The following is a 13,939-nucleotide window of genomic DNA, read 5'->3' as shown; positions in this document are numbered from 1 at the left end:
TTTTGGTTAAAAAGACTAAATTCATACATCTCTAAAGTTGGAGAACTAAATTATGCCAAAGTTTTAAAGAGGGATTAATTCTAATTTTTACTGAAAGTTAAGGGATAAAAACATATTTAACTCTTGTTATTATTACTTATTAAAAAAACTTAGTTCATATATATATATATATATATATATATATATTTTTTTTTTTAAATATTGAGGATTAGTTAAAAACAAGTTTTTACCTATAATATTATCTTAGTTTGTTTCATCTCTTTCTCAACGTCTTCTCAAAATAAGATAACCAGATAAATTTATTAAAAGTAGTGTAATTTCGTTGAAATATTATAAATATGGACAATTTTTTTAAAAAAAGTATATGTATATGGTTAAGTCTTTACTAATTATGTAAATTTTCAATTTTAATCACATGATTAACATTGATGTTTTTCATACCAACAAATTGAATTTGAATAACAAAATTGAGATTAGGTTAAACAAAGTGATGTTGGGCCTCTGAGCTTTTGCAATCACATAAAAGGTCAAACACAACTTCATTTTGAAAAATTGAAAATCTTGTCATGCAAGCATGACTTATTTGCAATGAAATCATATAATGTAAGCACAATTTGTTTATGTAAATTATTTTATAAAATAAACTATTTAATTTAATTAAACTTGAGTGAAATTGTTGCAATTTAATTAAATTAAATTTAATCAATAATCTGAATTTAGTGTACAGGTCACTAAAAAATAGATGTAATAACAAAAATCATATATCACGCAACAAAACCAAAATTTATAAAGGAATAGAAATTTAAACAGAAATATAATTCTTACAATCAATCTATATATATATATAGTTTATCATTCATTTAATGTTGTTTTTCTTTTACACCCACACAAATCTTGCTAGAAATCAATTTCAAAATCATTATTATTTTGGACCAACAAAAAAAAAACATGGACAGTGTTTGTGTTACGGGTTGGTGAGAAGCAAGAAAAAGACAGCATACGAGAAGTGAAGAAGCTGAGTTTCCGAAAAAGAGGATCTGCAGAGTTATGGGAATAGCGGCGGCTATCGGATTGTTGTCACCGTTTCCGTTCTATTACTGTCTCTGGAATTGGCCCCAATCATGGGTGGAGCTGTGTGGTAGAGGCAGAGACCCTTCTAAAGTTATGGCTCACGTTGCTCATTTCTTGAAGCTCGTTCAGTTCATCTCCCTCTTTTCTGTCTCTTCATTTCATTGGCCTCCTCCATTATACTTTTGGCCCCTCTTTGCTTTTGGCCAATTCCTAAACTTCAGGTTTGCCTCTCTTTCATCTTATTCCCGGTTTTTTTTTTTTTTCTGGGTATGTTGCAACTTTCTGGATCTTATACTGGGGTTTATCAAGTTGCTTCCTTTATCTTCCTATATTATTGGATGCTGAAATGAAGCATTTTTTTTTTTTAACTTTGTTGTTTATTTGATAGTATGAGGAGAGTTCGATGATCTTTGTTGGCTTTTAGAAAAAAGAGGTTGTTTTAGGCCACCTTTGGATTGAAGTTGGAAAAGTACTTCTCGGAATTCCAGGAAACCAAAGGAAAGAAAGAAAATTTTGTACTTTCTTGAGTTAAAGTACTTTTGAATTGAACCCTCTAACTGCAATCAAACGTACGGTGATGAATTCCATACTTCTAAAGTTTTGTCAGTCTCCCACTTTTGCAGTGTTTATTTTGCTTTGTGTGTTTGTGCTTAACAAAATAAGAATAAAATCTGAAATTAGTTTGTCTTTAAGTTAAAATTGGTTTATGAAGAAACTCATTTTATGTTTCCAACAAGACGTCCTCGTGGAAAATCTCGTCCTAACAAATCTTGTATCATGCTGTGGTATGAAGTTGTGATGTCTCTGTTGGGGTGACTATAGCTTCGCAGAAACCAGAGTTAAACATATTCTGTGGATAAGCATATCATGACTGCAAAAGGCATGTTTTCATTGCTAAGTCTCATCATGGAAACTAGAAAACAAAAAACTCCTGTGTGTGATTCATAAAAATGTTAAAATAAATGGCTGTGTTTTACAAATTGTGAATCCAATAGATGAAATACTGGTTTACGAATTAATTTCCCTGGATGAAATAATAAATGTAGAAATAGTGGGAGGAATGGCAGGTTTTCTGATGAAATACTTTTAGAATTTTCTAGCTTGTTCCCCCTATCATTTCTAGCTTGTTCTCATGAGCCTTAATGTTTTTATCCCTGTGTGTGCCTTACTTCTAATTAGGGAGTGCAGTTACTTGACTTTATTGCTTTTAAGGTTGTCTGTGCATAATGATAACATTGTCAAATAACAGGGTTTATCAGCTACTGGGTGAGGCTGGCACATACTATGGTGTACGTTTTGGAAAACATATTCCCTGGGTTACTGAGTTCCCTTTTGGTGTCATCAAAGATCCTCAATACGTTGGCAGCATTATGAGTCTTCTTGCATGCCTATCTTGGGTTCCTTTTCAATACATTCTCCTTTGGGTTTTAGGTTACGTGTTTATGATGCAAGTGGAATCAAAGGAAGATCCATCTACTCGTGCCAAGCCACTCCTCTGATTGAATTTCAGTAGGTTAGAAAGAACTTGAGGACTTGGCAGCACCTGAAACTCCAAATTCTTGAATGCTGCCGTTTCTTTCCACAGCTCTGGAATGAACGTATCTATTTGTATGTTCTGATTCCATCAAACTATTTCTAAGGAACTGCAAAACTTCTTTCTGGTTATCATGACACATGCATTCAAACAAGCCATGGCGTTAAGTGATTAACTTTAATGAATGCTATGATTAAGGGTTTTTCTTTTTTGTGTGTGGATCAAAGAAGAAAAGGATTTATCTTTTTGTTTTTCCATAGTTTTATTTCTGTCTTTCACTGTTTTCTCAACCCAAATTTTTACAAATGTTTTGACTTTCACTTTCAGTTCTATTTTCTCATTCAGAACACGAACTGAACCATAACTATGTAGATATACATTTGTCTTTATTAATTAAAAAAAAAACAGTTAATATAATCCCTTAACCAGAAGTACAGAACACTCCCCCTTTTCTCTCTTTCACTATACTAAAACTGGAGCCAAATTGAATGTTTGAACTGCTGTTTTTATGGCCTCAACATCAATATCTATTAACTTTCCTGTCTTGGATGATATTATAGTGCATTTCTTCTCTTCAGCCTGCGGAACAAACTTGTTTCCCATCTCTTCAGAGCAAAATAGTGCAATACTGCACAATAAGAGGAACAAAACAGGTCTATTATTCAAATGATCCGATTCTGTGTTGCATGATTCCTTCAAGGCTTATTAACAAAGACATTATAATTTATTTGAATGATAAAACTACCAAGGTTTGTCGCGTGCACTTGCAAGTTGAATGGCAGCTGTGTTTGTAGCTATCACTCCAGCTGAGTCATTAATAATAGCAGCCAACTGAAGAAAACAACCAAAGAGGGAAATACAATTAGTATGAGTGAAGATTCCAAAACTCATTGCTTTGTCCCTTGATTCTTGTTTCATAATTTATTGACATACTATTTCATTGTTACATGTTGGCATTTTTTAACTATGTAGATTTTTTTTTCATATGTTTGGTGCTTGCAAAATAACCAGAAGAAATTTGGGTACCTGTCCAGGGGTGGTGATGAAGACAATAGAAGCATCTTCATCGAAGTTTTCCTCCACATTTTCCCTTTCCTTTTCATGAGGAATGACAAAAAGTGGCGTAACATCCCTGTCACACTCAAAATATTGTCAGTAACATTCATACCATGCAATGATAGAAAGCAAGCAAAAAACTATACCAGAGAACTTACTTATTGAACATTATTAAGAATGATACCACTTTACTGGCTGTCATCGAGTCTTATACATTAAGAAACAATAAGTAACACAAGTCCAAAAGAATGTTCCACGGTGTTAGATTGAGATCAGGAGGAGAATGATACTTTGACATCCCACAAAGAATTTGCATCCATTTGATGACATTATACTTCAGTGTCATTCACTCTCTCTCTTTTTTTTTTTTTATAAATAAAGAAGTTCACTTTTTTTAAGATCATTTTACACTTTCAATAAATTTTCAAATGGTAATTATTGGTGTGAAGCAATCATTTTCCTTGAGTCCAGTTCAACACGAATTCCATTTGGTAGCATGACATACCTTATAACGTCAGCAATTTCAGCCCATACTTCAATGGGTAGCAAGCTATCAGGATCACCCCTAGACTGCATAGATGCCTTTGAATCTGATTTTATCCCGTGAATTACAACATACTTTCCTTTTTTCACACCTGCTTTTTCGTATTTTGCCTCCACAACCTCCTTCAGCTTCCTTGAGATTGACACCCTAAGGGGTGGCACTGCTTGTTGTGGAAGGTCTCGAAATGGTTTTCCCAGCCAGTCAACCATCTGATGATACCTAGTTCAGCATACTCATTGAAAACGTTCTCAGTTGTATGACCCAAAAACTTCAATTCAGTTCAATATTATTTTTAATTTTTAAGTTTAACCAAGGGCACCAAAATCCACCCCAGTATAAAGGTATTTGTATGGTACTATATAAACTTACTCACATATGATACCCTCCATCTGAGAGATTTAAACTATCTGGTACAAATGTTTCAGATAAAAGTAATCCGGCTCCTGCAGCATTCACATTTGGGTAGACGTAGCTAACTCTATCTCTGGCGGTTGTCATAAACAAAAATGCTGCATGGCCGAGGCCAGCCAATTTGGTGCTTAAGACCATGTCATAGTACCTATTCTGGGAGCAGAATGCAGCAACTTACGTTAGTTTTTAAAACAAATCAACTTAAGAATACCATTGGAAGAAATGAATTTTTGCAGAAGTTCCTCTTATATAATTAAAACGACCAAGGTTGCTTAACCATTAAAAATACAATTTTTGAAGTCAAAAAGAGTTCTTGAGTGAAAAATAGTGAAGTTTTTAAATTGTAGGAGATAATCATTGAAGAGATTCACTAAAAAAATCGTTTAGAACTGAAATTAAGTTTTTGAATTGAAGAGACTCTTAGGAAGTAGCATGCAAATGCAGCCGAATTGTTAGATTTGGTTGCTGTATTTGTACACCAAGCCCGAGCAGCTGCAAATTTCGTTAGAATTCAATCAAGATAGCGTGTTCTTTAAGCTTCTTGACGTTGGGGAAGGCAATCTAAAATCCGAATCCTGTATTTGTCTATAAAATTATCACAATTTTGCGACATAAACCTGTAAATCCCAGCTTTTGCTGTCTGATAGAGTGACGTGTAATTTTATTCACAAATAGTTTCATTTCACCCATAATCTAATCCTGAGATGATAATTAACTTGCTTCTTTTTTTTCTATATCTGCATATGCATATAGAAAGGGGTCATGTCATCATTACTTTTGGCAATATGGATCAACCATCGTTAGGACCATTAAAAGTTGTTGATTCACAAAAGATATTTAGAGAATATAAATTGTGGCCAACCTTTAGAACTCCAATCATATCAGCATACTCAGCAGGCTCTGGAAAATCATCTTCAGGGTCATAGACATTTGCCCACCTAACATTCTTATTCATTTCATAGGTCTGCTTCCCCCTCTCGGTCGCCACCACATCAATCTGAACACCAGGATACCTGTTCTTTATCAGCTGAATTGCTGGAAAGAACAAGAGATTCTCATAAACCCCACCAGGTATCACACAACAGCATCTCCTCACATCCCCTCTCACTTTCAATGCAAGGGACGCTACCTCCACAGCATATCCAGAAGGGAACTTCAAAAATCCATAAGGGTTGTCAGGGTCATCTGGTGGCCTAGGATCCTCCTCCTGCAACCCGTTTGCAAACAAGGAACCAGTCTCCATCTCAGGGTCATCCCCATCATCAAAAGGGTCTAACCAAGGATTCTTCTTCTTAGCATTGGCCTCAACATGGTACCCTCTTCTAGTGGAACAATGAAACGGATAGTCCAATGAACCCAACAGTGAGACATGACTGGAAGGAATGGAAGGTAGGTTCCTAAGAAGATTTGGGAAAGTTTTCGGACTTTGCAGGTTGTAATAAGTTGCAGCCATTGAGCTTTTCAAAATTGCTACACTTTTGCCGTTGTCGTACTGAACGGATGCTACAAGTTATTTCATAGATTAGAGTTTAGCTCTGGTTCGAATGTGTGGAAAAGCGTTGGATAAGTGGGTCCCATCTTTTGATACCCTTTTTCTTTTTCTGTGTGTGCACCTTATTGTTATCCCCACCAATCTTCTTCTGCTGGCTGCTATCGAACGACGACACCAATGGTTGTCGTTTTAATGTTAAGAAACATACATAAACAGCGGCAAAGGGTGCCAATCTCCCATTTCACCCTCAGCAGGCACAGATGAATCAACAATTAAGAGTCCGACAAAAGTGTCCTACTGTCGCAAATTTCTCTTTCCTACGTGTCACTCCCTGAATGGTGACCCTTCAACTTTCCTCTCCCTCCGTCTCTTTCTCTCGCACAACACGCTCCTTTGGATTCGTTGCTTTCACCACCAACTTACCATCAGAAATTTCCATTCACAAAAAAAAAAAAATTCTCCCACCCATTAACTTTCTCTCACTCTCTTACTTTTCTCCGCAACTTTCTCAGCACTCTACACTCCCATCTCAGCTTCCATGACCGAACCACACAAACATTGCAATCTAAAGTTTCTACCTTTTTCAGTAAGAGAGAGCGAGTAGTTATCAGCACGAAGCAGCTGTAGGAGTTCTCACTCCCTCTAGGGTTTGGTTTTGTATTGCATTGGAATTGAAATCCCATACTCAAAATTCAAAATCCCAAGACTTTACTCATCGAAAAACAAATAGCTTTTTTTATTCTGTTTGAGAAAGTTTAAATTTTGAATTTCGAATTCGGCATTGACCTGAGAGTGAGGTCGAGAAGAAGGGTTTTTGAGTGCAGGGTTTGCAATGTCGGGCCCACCCAGAGTCCGATCCATGAACGTCACGGTCGCCGACCCCGACGCGCGTCCAGTGCTCGTCCCGGCAGGCAACAAAGTCCGCCCCGCAGTCGAAGGACGCAAGCCGGTGAAGAAATTGACGCCGGAGACAGAGAAGAAGCCGGTGGCGCTTTCAAATGCGCCACCGCAATGCATCTCTGCTCCTCCACCGTTTATTTTGCGGCGGCAGGAGCGTCACCAGGCCGTGCTGAAAAACCTGTCTTCGATGAACGCTTCGTACTCCTCCGACGCGTCGTCGACGGATTCCTCCACTCACAGTAGCGGCGCGTCGTCAAGCGGGAAGGTGGCTCGTCGGGTTAGTGTGCAGTTGAGGAAGAAGCAGTGTGGTCCCAAGGCGGAGAAGGTGAGTAGTGACAATGTGGGTGGTTCTGATGATGTCGATTTGAGTGATAGCTTGGAGGGCAAGAAACGGTGTGCTTGGGTTACACCAAATACAGGTATCTTTGTTCCTTATTTGTTTGATCTATTGTTGGGTTTGACATTGCTGTCTTGATTTTTAGGTGAGTGTGAATTTGGAAACTGAGATGGATTTGTGTTGATGTTTACCGTGCCATCTTTGCGGTGTATTCCCCTTTGTATGAGTGGGGAAAGTGAATAGAAATATGTTTCAAAAGCTGCATTTGCTTGTAAACTTGTAATTGGCCGCATTATACAAAGTGAGAAATTTCAGGATAGGAAAGTAAGCATGTTGTTTTTAGGAATTTTCCTGTCTTTTAAGCTTTAGTAAGCCACCTCGTCATTTAGCAGTTCAGCTAGTTAACTAGTCATTTGACTCAGAAATATTGTAGAATTTTGTCCTTTCTGTGGATGACTGCTTGCATATGTCAATGTCAAGATACATTCCTAATTTTGATAGGTCATATTTCTAGTTGATATGAGATTCTAACACAACCTCCCATGCCGAGGACTAAAACATCAGATTAAGATCAGATATCCGTAGGTGATCCAATAGTAAGTGGCATGATAGACTCAAAAACCTTGATAAGATAGACTCTAATACCATTTTATAAAGTAGATTTCAGGTCTAAGTCAATCTCACAAAAGTATACACTGAGATGAGGTTTACACCTACTTGTATACTTATAATTTGATCATATTTCTAGTTGATTTAGGATCCAACAATTTTCTTGACAAAGGAAACATGTGTTACTCATGTAGATTTCCTCACATTTTTCATACACATTAAATTTAAAACAATTATGTAGCAGTACATTTCTTTTATGTAAAACAATAATAAGTACAGCTAGTAAATTCATAAACAATTTCATGTTCACGCATAGTTGACAACATGAAGATACTTTAATGAATGGCTTGGCTTACATAGTGGTGAATGGTTAAAGTTTGTAATTTGTTAGAATTGGGGTTTCTGTTTAAATTCTGCACTAGGGTTGTAGTAGTTTTTTTCTTGTATAACTCGGGTTATGGTTGCTCGGCCTTATCCATGACTTTTGTGTCCTTCTCTTGAACACTTAAAGGAAACTTTGGATACTCAATTTATGATGCTACAGATTATCTCCCAGAGCTCTGGTCGCCCTCTCCTACATTCTTTCAATGTCTCACGGATTGCATGCAAACTTTAAGTATAAATACTCCATTTGGTGCTATTTATGCACGTGGGACAAGTGTTTGTTACGGGACACTTGTATGACAGATTGACAGCTCATCTAACTCACGTCTCTCAAGTTTCCAATTTAAAAGTTGATTTATTCAGCTCAGATCCCGCATGGGCACATTGTCTTAAACTTTATTTTTACATATATAGTTTTACCATGAAAAGTTTGTTTAGGAAACTTTTTGCATAATTTCAGTCTTGAATATGAATTATGAAGCTCATATTTGATTTTATAACTATGTATGGATGGTTGAGATTGTTTTGCTTAGAAATAATCTTGACCATCCATTTATGGTTGTATGATCAATGATTCCTTTCTCTCGTTAAGGACATGCTCCCACCTAATATACTCCTTATGTGTGTCATACTTGTGTCCTACAATGTTTAGCATTTTTGCTGTACCCGTGTCATGGTTCATGTCGGTGTTTCATAGCATGAAAGGCTTTTCCTTTCCTTACCTTACCTTCTCTTTCTTATAGCTATGGAATTTAGCACCCTGTCCTTACCACAAAACTCTAAGATGGTTTAAACTGTTTGTGTTGGAGCGGAGTAGACAGTAGTTACTATTGCTCGTTTTTCCCATGAATTTGGTAAAATAGAGGGGGTTAGATGAACTCTATTGCCTGTTAGCATCACTAAATTTCGTTCATTCTTCAAGACTAAAACATCCATCACTGAAGTGAAAATTTTGCACATAACATATTTCTATGAAATGGCTAGACATTATATACTATTGCCTCCGAATTTAAGTGAATGCATATGCCTTGGTTTTCTTGATTGCTATTCCAGTACCTGTGACAGCCTAGATTGCGAGGATAAATAGAATGTTTAAACTTTGGAGTTTGAATTTTCTATAGGAAAAATGGTACAGTGGCATATAATTGCAAATTTATTTTTCATTTTTTATTTCTAACTAGTGTTTTGTTTCAGAGGCATGCTATGTTGCTTTTCATGACAACGAGTGGGGAGTTCCTGTTCATGACGACAGGTACGTGGGTTTGCTTGGTTGAGGGTACAGTCTTCTGTTTTGTTTTCAACTTCCACTCTGAAACTGTCTCAATGCTGAAATTTGGTTTTTGCAGGAAACTGTTTGAGTTGCTTAGCTTCTCTGGAGCCTTGGCTGAGCTTACGTGGCCTACTATTCTTAACAAAAGGCAGCTATTTCGGTATTGATATATTTTTCTTTTAAATATATTTTCTGGATTTAAATATGTTATTGGCATCTTGAAGATACACTTCAGAAAAGGTTGCTCATTAAATAATTGGCTCATTATATTTCCCTTCCGTGCTTCATTTTGTTTTTTATTGATTCAGAAGATCTTTTGTGTGGAATATGCACTAATAATGTTTGGATTAACTGTTATAGCGTATTCATGAACACAGGGAAGTCTTTTTGGATTTTGATCCTAGTGCAGTTTCTAGAATGAATGAGAAAAAGATAGCTGCACCAGGAAGTCCTGCCAACTCATTGTTATCAGAACTCAGGTTGCGATCAATAATTGAAAATGCACGTCTGATGTGTAAGGTGAACACCTCTCTGACAGCTTTATTTTTCCACTCTTGTGTGTGAAACTTGCAATTTCAATGTCTTTATAATATTTTCTGAACCAAAAAGGCTCTTGCTTAAGTGAAGCAACCCATACACTTACCTTAATTTTCAAACTTTTCTGCTACCTACCTTGGAATATATTAAGAAAAACGAAATAAACCTGCTTTCTGACCCACAGACGAATATTATCAAAAGAAGACTTGGGAAAAAGAAAGACAAATCCTCAAATCAACTTGTTTTAAGGGGCGGTGGTATCATGATTTTTCCATAGTTTATTTATAAGTGTCAAACTGTGGGGGTTTTACTTATTTTGTCTTTTAACTGTATATTTTTTCATACACAGGTAATTGAAGAGTTTGGATCTTTTGACACATTTATTTGGAACTTTGTTAACCACAAGCCTATAGTTAGCCAATTCAGGTACTCACGTCAGGTACCTGTGAAATCTCCGAAAGCTGAAGTCATAAGTAAAGACCTTGTAAAGAGAGGTTTCAGGAGTGTTGGACCAACAGTCATCTACACTTTCATGCAAGTGGCTGGCCTAACAAATGACCATCTTATCAGTTGCTTCAGATTCAAGGAGTGTACCTCCAATGCAGAAGCCATGGCCAACGAAAGCTCTCTCAACTCCAAGCTCAAAGACAAGCCAAACGACGAGACAACCGATGTAGGCCTGTTACTGGCTGTGAACAAAATGAACTTCTCCTCTAAGTAGTACTAAATGAACAAATGGCTTTGGTTAAAATGATCATCTGGTGGTTAATCAAGTAGTTGTAAGGGGAGATGAGTAGATTGTGGAGTGTACAAAATCGATACATATGTGAATGAATTAGCCAGAAGGCTTAGTTGTATTTGAAGAGAAAAATGAGTAAATGACCTTTGGCATTTCTTCAAATTCTTGTGTATTAAAGATATTAAGTAGCCGTATTTGCAATTGTCTACACTTTCCCTTTATTTTATTTTGTGGCCATGAATAGTTCCTTTTAGGTTTTTATCCTGTGATAGGGACCATATCTTTGGCACTTTACTTTCCAAGTCTTCGCCGTCTTACCGTCAACTATGCCCTGCATTACCTACTTGGTCAGTGGTCATCAAGGGACAGTGCTGGACTTTTTTTAACTAATCTTTGAACACTTCACCATTGTCTGCAGTACCTATTACTCTACCCACTACCTAATTTCAGGAAATCAGACTTTTAAAATATTGCCTTGGTAAGCTCAAGACTTTCACTAAGATGTTTCAAAATCACATTTGAAATCCTTGTTACCCATAATAATTCTTTACCATATTTTATTCAAATTTGAAACCCCCAACAGCTTCATCCGAAACAGTCTTCTGTGCTTGGTACACTGTTGTTTGAGTAGCATCGCACACCAGCAGAGATACTTCTGAGAATCTCAAAATTAAGTTTTTATCCTTTGTATAAATGACCTTTTATAGAGTGTGTTATGAGAACTATATGATCAATTTAAATTTAAATGAGTCTAAAACTGAATCGATTTCAAATTCAATTATTAGGAATCATTGCTAAACAATATCAATCATAGTCCAAAGTCTAATCATGCAGATTTTCTTTTTCATTCCTCAATGTTTCGAGTTACAAACTATCACTTACAATACTTGATCGACATGTAAGACAAGTTCTCGAAATACAATTCTAAAACGAGTACTAGGATCTTGAGTCTGTACAGTTAAACATCGAGAGATAGGGTTGGCTTGCCAGACATCGAATGGTGGAAAAATAAAGAGGAGAAATTCAAAATCCGTAGAGATGCGCTGAAATTACCTTTCAGAGAAAGTTCGCTACAACCTACTCGGAGGTAACCCAGATATATTGGCCAAAAAAGGCTTGCTAAATCTTTGCCATCATCATGAGGCAGATGGGTGTGCAGAGCTTGATTTTTCTGTTGTTCAATCAGCTCAACATGCTTATCCTTTGCGGAACTTTATTTCCACTTGAAGGATCAAAGATGTATGAGCCTTCCATGTTGTATTTACACAGAGAGATCCTATGCTCTAAAGAATGATCTCCATTTTATGGAATATACTTAAACATTGACACTAAATTAGCCACACCAACCAAAACTTCCATTCAATTATTGTGCATCAATCTTCCTGAGATGGCAGCAACAAGTGCTGCTCTGAAATTAGGATCCGTGGTCAAAGAAGTTGCCATCTGTTCCACCAAAACCTGCTGCACTTTAGGTGTATCTACTTTAGTTTTCGTGCTCTTGGAATCGTTGCTGCCCTTAGATTTTGTCAAGTCAAGGGTAACGAGTGTTGGAGTGGCAGCTGCACAAGGCACTGAAGCAAGGGTCACACTACGCCCAGAACCTGATGTTGCCTCCATTTGTGAAGAAGCTTGGGGATGGTTGTGCTCCCCTTCATAAGTAGCCACCAGAACAGATTGATCATCCACACTTCTTTGCACCTTCTTTTTTACAGGGCAGCTTGGAGCAAATGAGCATTTGAAATATGCTCTTGGACAAGGGTTATCTCTGGTCACTTTTTGCCCATATTTCCTCCACTGGTACCCATCTTTCACAATCTGAAACCACATACAATGAAAAACCTGTCAAACAGTTACTCCTAATATTTCATGCTATTAGCTATGCCTAATAGGAAATGAATCTAAAGAGTCTTACAAGGGTGGTGTCAGATGCTTCGGTCCTGACATAAACTCTTGAAATTTTTGGTTTCATGGTTTCTTCCCTCGGTTTCTTGCAAGATTCTTCATCAGTGGAGCTGCTCTCGGAGTTTCCATTGTTAGTTCCCATCACACAAATACTATTGTTGTTGCTGCTTTCAGACTTCCTTTTCTTTGATGTCGGGCTGGTCTCTTTTTCACCATTTTTCCTCGTATATTCCATCAAATGGCTTCGCAAAGTGTTGTAGTTCTCACACACCACCGACAGCATCTCAGCCAACTTCTTGTTTTCTGCTGTCACCCGCTTCAGTTCCTCCTCCAAGTCACTGTTAGACTGAAATGTCGCCAATAACATCATCCATGTTAGAACCATTCACAGAATTTCATCCTCAAGACCCGGATCTTTGTCTCAGGGAACATCATCAAATAAACACTTCTGTTTTCTTTTCATGTCCTACTTTTACTTTTAATTCACGAATTCGACACCTTTTTTAATCTGTTTCTTCTTTTCAAAACTCTATAAATCTTCAAAATATATATAAATAAGATCACGGTTTCGTTTCAAACTAACTATCAATAAAGGATCTTGAAGGAAGTTAAAGAAGAAACAACGGGTGAACTAACCTCATCTTTGATGGGTCTTTTGGATTCCCAACATTCTTCCACGTTAAACTTGGGCATTCCCAAAGAAAAAAGCTTGCTTTCTACCTCCTTCTGAAATCAACACACCACAATGAATGAATTGCTTCCATGTATATCAAACTATAATCAGAATGAAAGCATGTCCCATAAATGCTTCTGACATATATATACTTACGGGAAGTTCTTGATGAACTCTGTGAGGATTAATGTTGAGATCCAAGGAAGTGTTAATCCATGATGAACAATCCATGTTTGAAGAAAACTCAAAAAGGTGTTTGTTTTGTCTTAGTTTGTAGTTTATACGTTGAAAGAAGATAAATGGCTAAAGTTTCAGAAAGTGGAAGGAAGATGAAGCATATATATAGAGTAGGTAGCGGAGGTAGCACTAGATAGAAGGAACTCAAGTTGAGGAAGGAAACTGAGTGGAAAGAGACACATGCGAAATAATAAGCCACTTGCTTATTTAAAGATAGATATGCTCTCCAACATTAATCGACCG

The 13,939-nt window shown here is 36.9% G+C and overlaps 4 protein-coding genes across 5 annotated transcripts; 2 read left to right on the top strand and 2 right to left on the bottom strand.

Annotated features, from left to right (window-relative positions):
* Positions 1–901: 901 nt before the first annotated feature.
* On the top strand, positions 902–2,824 carry LOC106774076 (phosphatidyl-N-methylethanolamine N-methyltransferase). Its single transcript, XM_014660906.2, has 2 exons — positions 902–1,292; positions 2,321–2,824. The coding sequence occupies exons 1-2, from the start codon at positions 1,048–1,050 to the stop codon at positions 2,568–2,570; spliced, it is 495 nt and encodes a 164-aa protein (XP_014516392.1). The 5' UTR covers positions 902–1,047; the 3' UTR covers positions 2,571–2,824.
* A 135-nt stretch (positions 2,825–2,959) lies between these two features.
* LOC106774074 (photosynthetic NDH subunit of subcomplex B 1, chloroplastic) lies at positions 2,960–6,195 on the bottom strand. The gene is made up of 6 exons (XM_014660903.2): positions 5,479–6,195; positions 4,579–4,769; positions 4,167–4,424; positions 3,632–3,737; positions 3,351–3,436; positions 2,960–3,233 (listed from the first exon to the last, which is right to left on the bottom strand). The coding sequence occupies exons 1-6, from the start codon at positions 6,067–6,069 to the stop codon at positions 3,068–3,070; spliced, it is 1,398 nt and encodes a 465-aa protein (XP_014516389.1). The 5' UTR covers positions 6,070–6,195; the 3' UTR covers positions 2,960–3,067.
* Positions 6,196–6,422: 227 nt separating this feature from the next.
* Positions 6,423–11,105, top strand: LOC106774075 (probable GMP synthase [glutamine-hydrolyzing]). The gene is made up of 5 exons (XM_014660905.2): positions 6,423–7,427; positions 9,533–9,590; positions 9,685–9,768; positions 9,986–10,127; positions 10,495–11,105. Exons 1-5 carry the CDS (start codon positions 6,941–6,943, stop codon positions 10,864–10,866), a joined length of 1,143 nt encoding a protein of 380 aa, XP_014516391.1. The 5' UTR covers positions 6,423–6,940; the 3' UTR covers positions 10,867–11,105.
* Positions 11,106–11,707: 602 nt separating this feature from the next.
* On the bottom strand, positions 11,708–13,802 carry LOC106772952 (probable WRKY transcription factor 40). Of its 2 annotated transcripts, none has more exons than XM_014659601.2 (4): positions 13,616–13,802; positions 13,423–13,509; positions 12,797–13,132; positions 11,708–12,699 (listed from the first exon to the last, which is right to left on the bottom strand). In XM_014659601.2, the coding sequence occupies exons 1-4, from the start codon at positions 13,688–13,690 to the stop codon at positions 12,244–12,246; spliced, it is 954 nt and encodes a 317-aa protein (XP_014515087.1). In that variant the 5' UTR covers positions 13,691–13,802; the 3' UTR covers positions 11,708–12,243. The 2 variants fall into 2 exon arrangements, with proteins under 2 accessions (XP_014515087.1, XP_014515086.1); XM_014659600.2 differs by having other exon boundaries at positions 13,423–13,512; positions 13,616–13,800.
* Positions 13,803–13,939: the final 137 nt, after the last annotated feature.

This window comes from Vigna radiata, chromosome 9 (genome assembly GCF_000741045.1).
Source record: "Vigna radiata var. radiata cultivar VC1973A chromosome 9, Vradiata_ver6, whole genome shotgun sequence".
NCBI lineage: Eukaryota > Viridiplantae > Streptophyta > Magnoliopsida > Fabales > Fabaceae > Vigna > Vigna radiata.
This window is presented reverse-complemented; position numbering and strand designations above follow the sequence as displayed.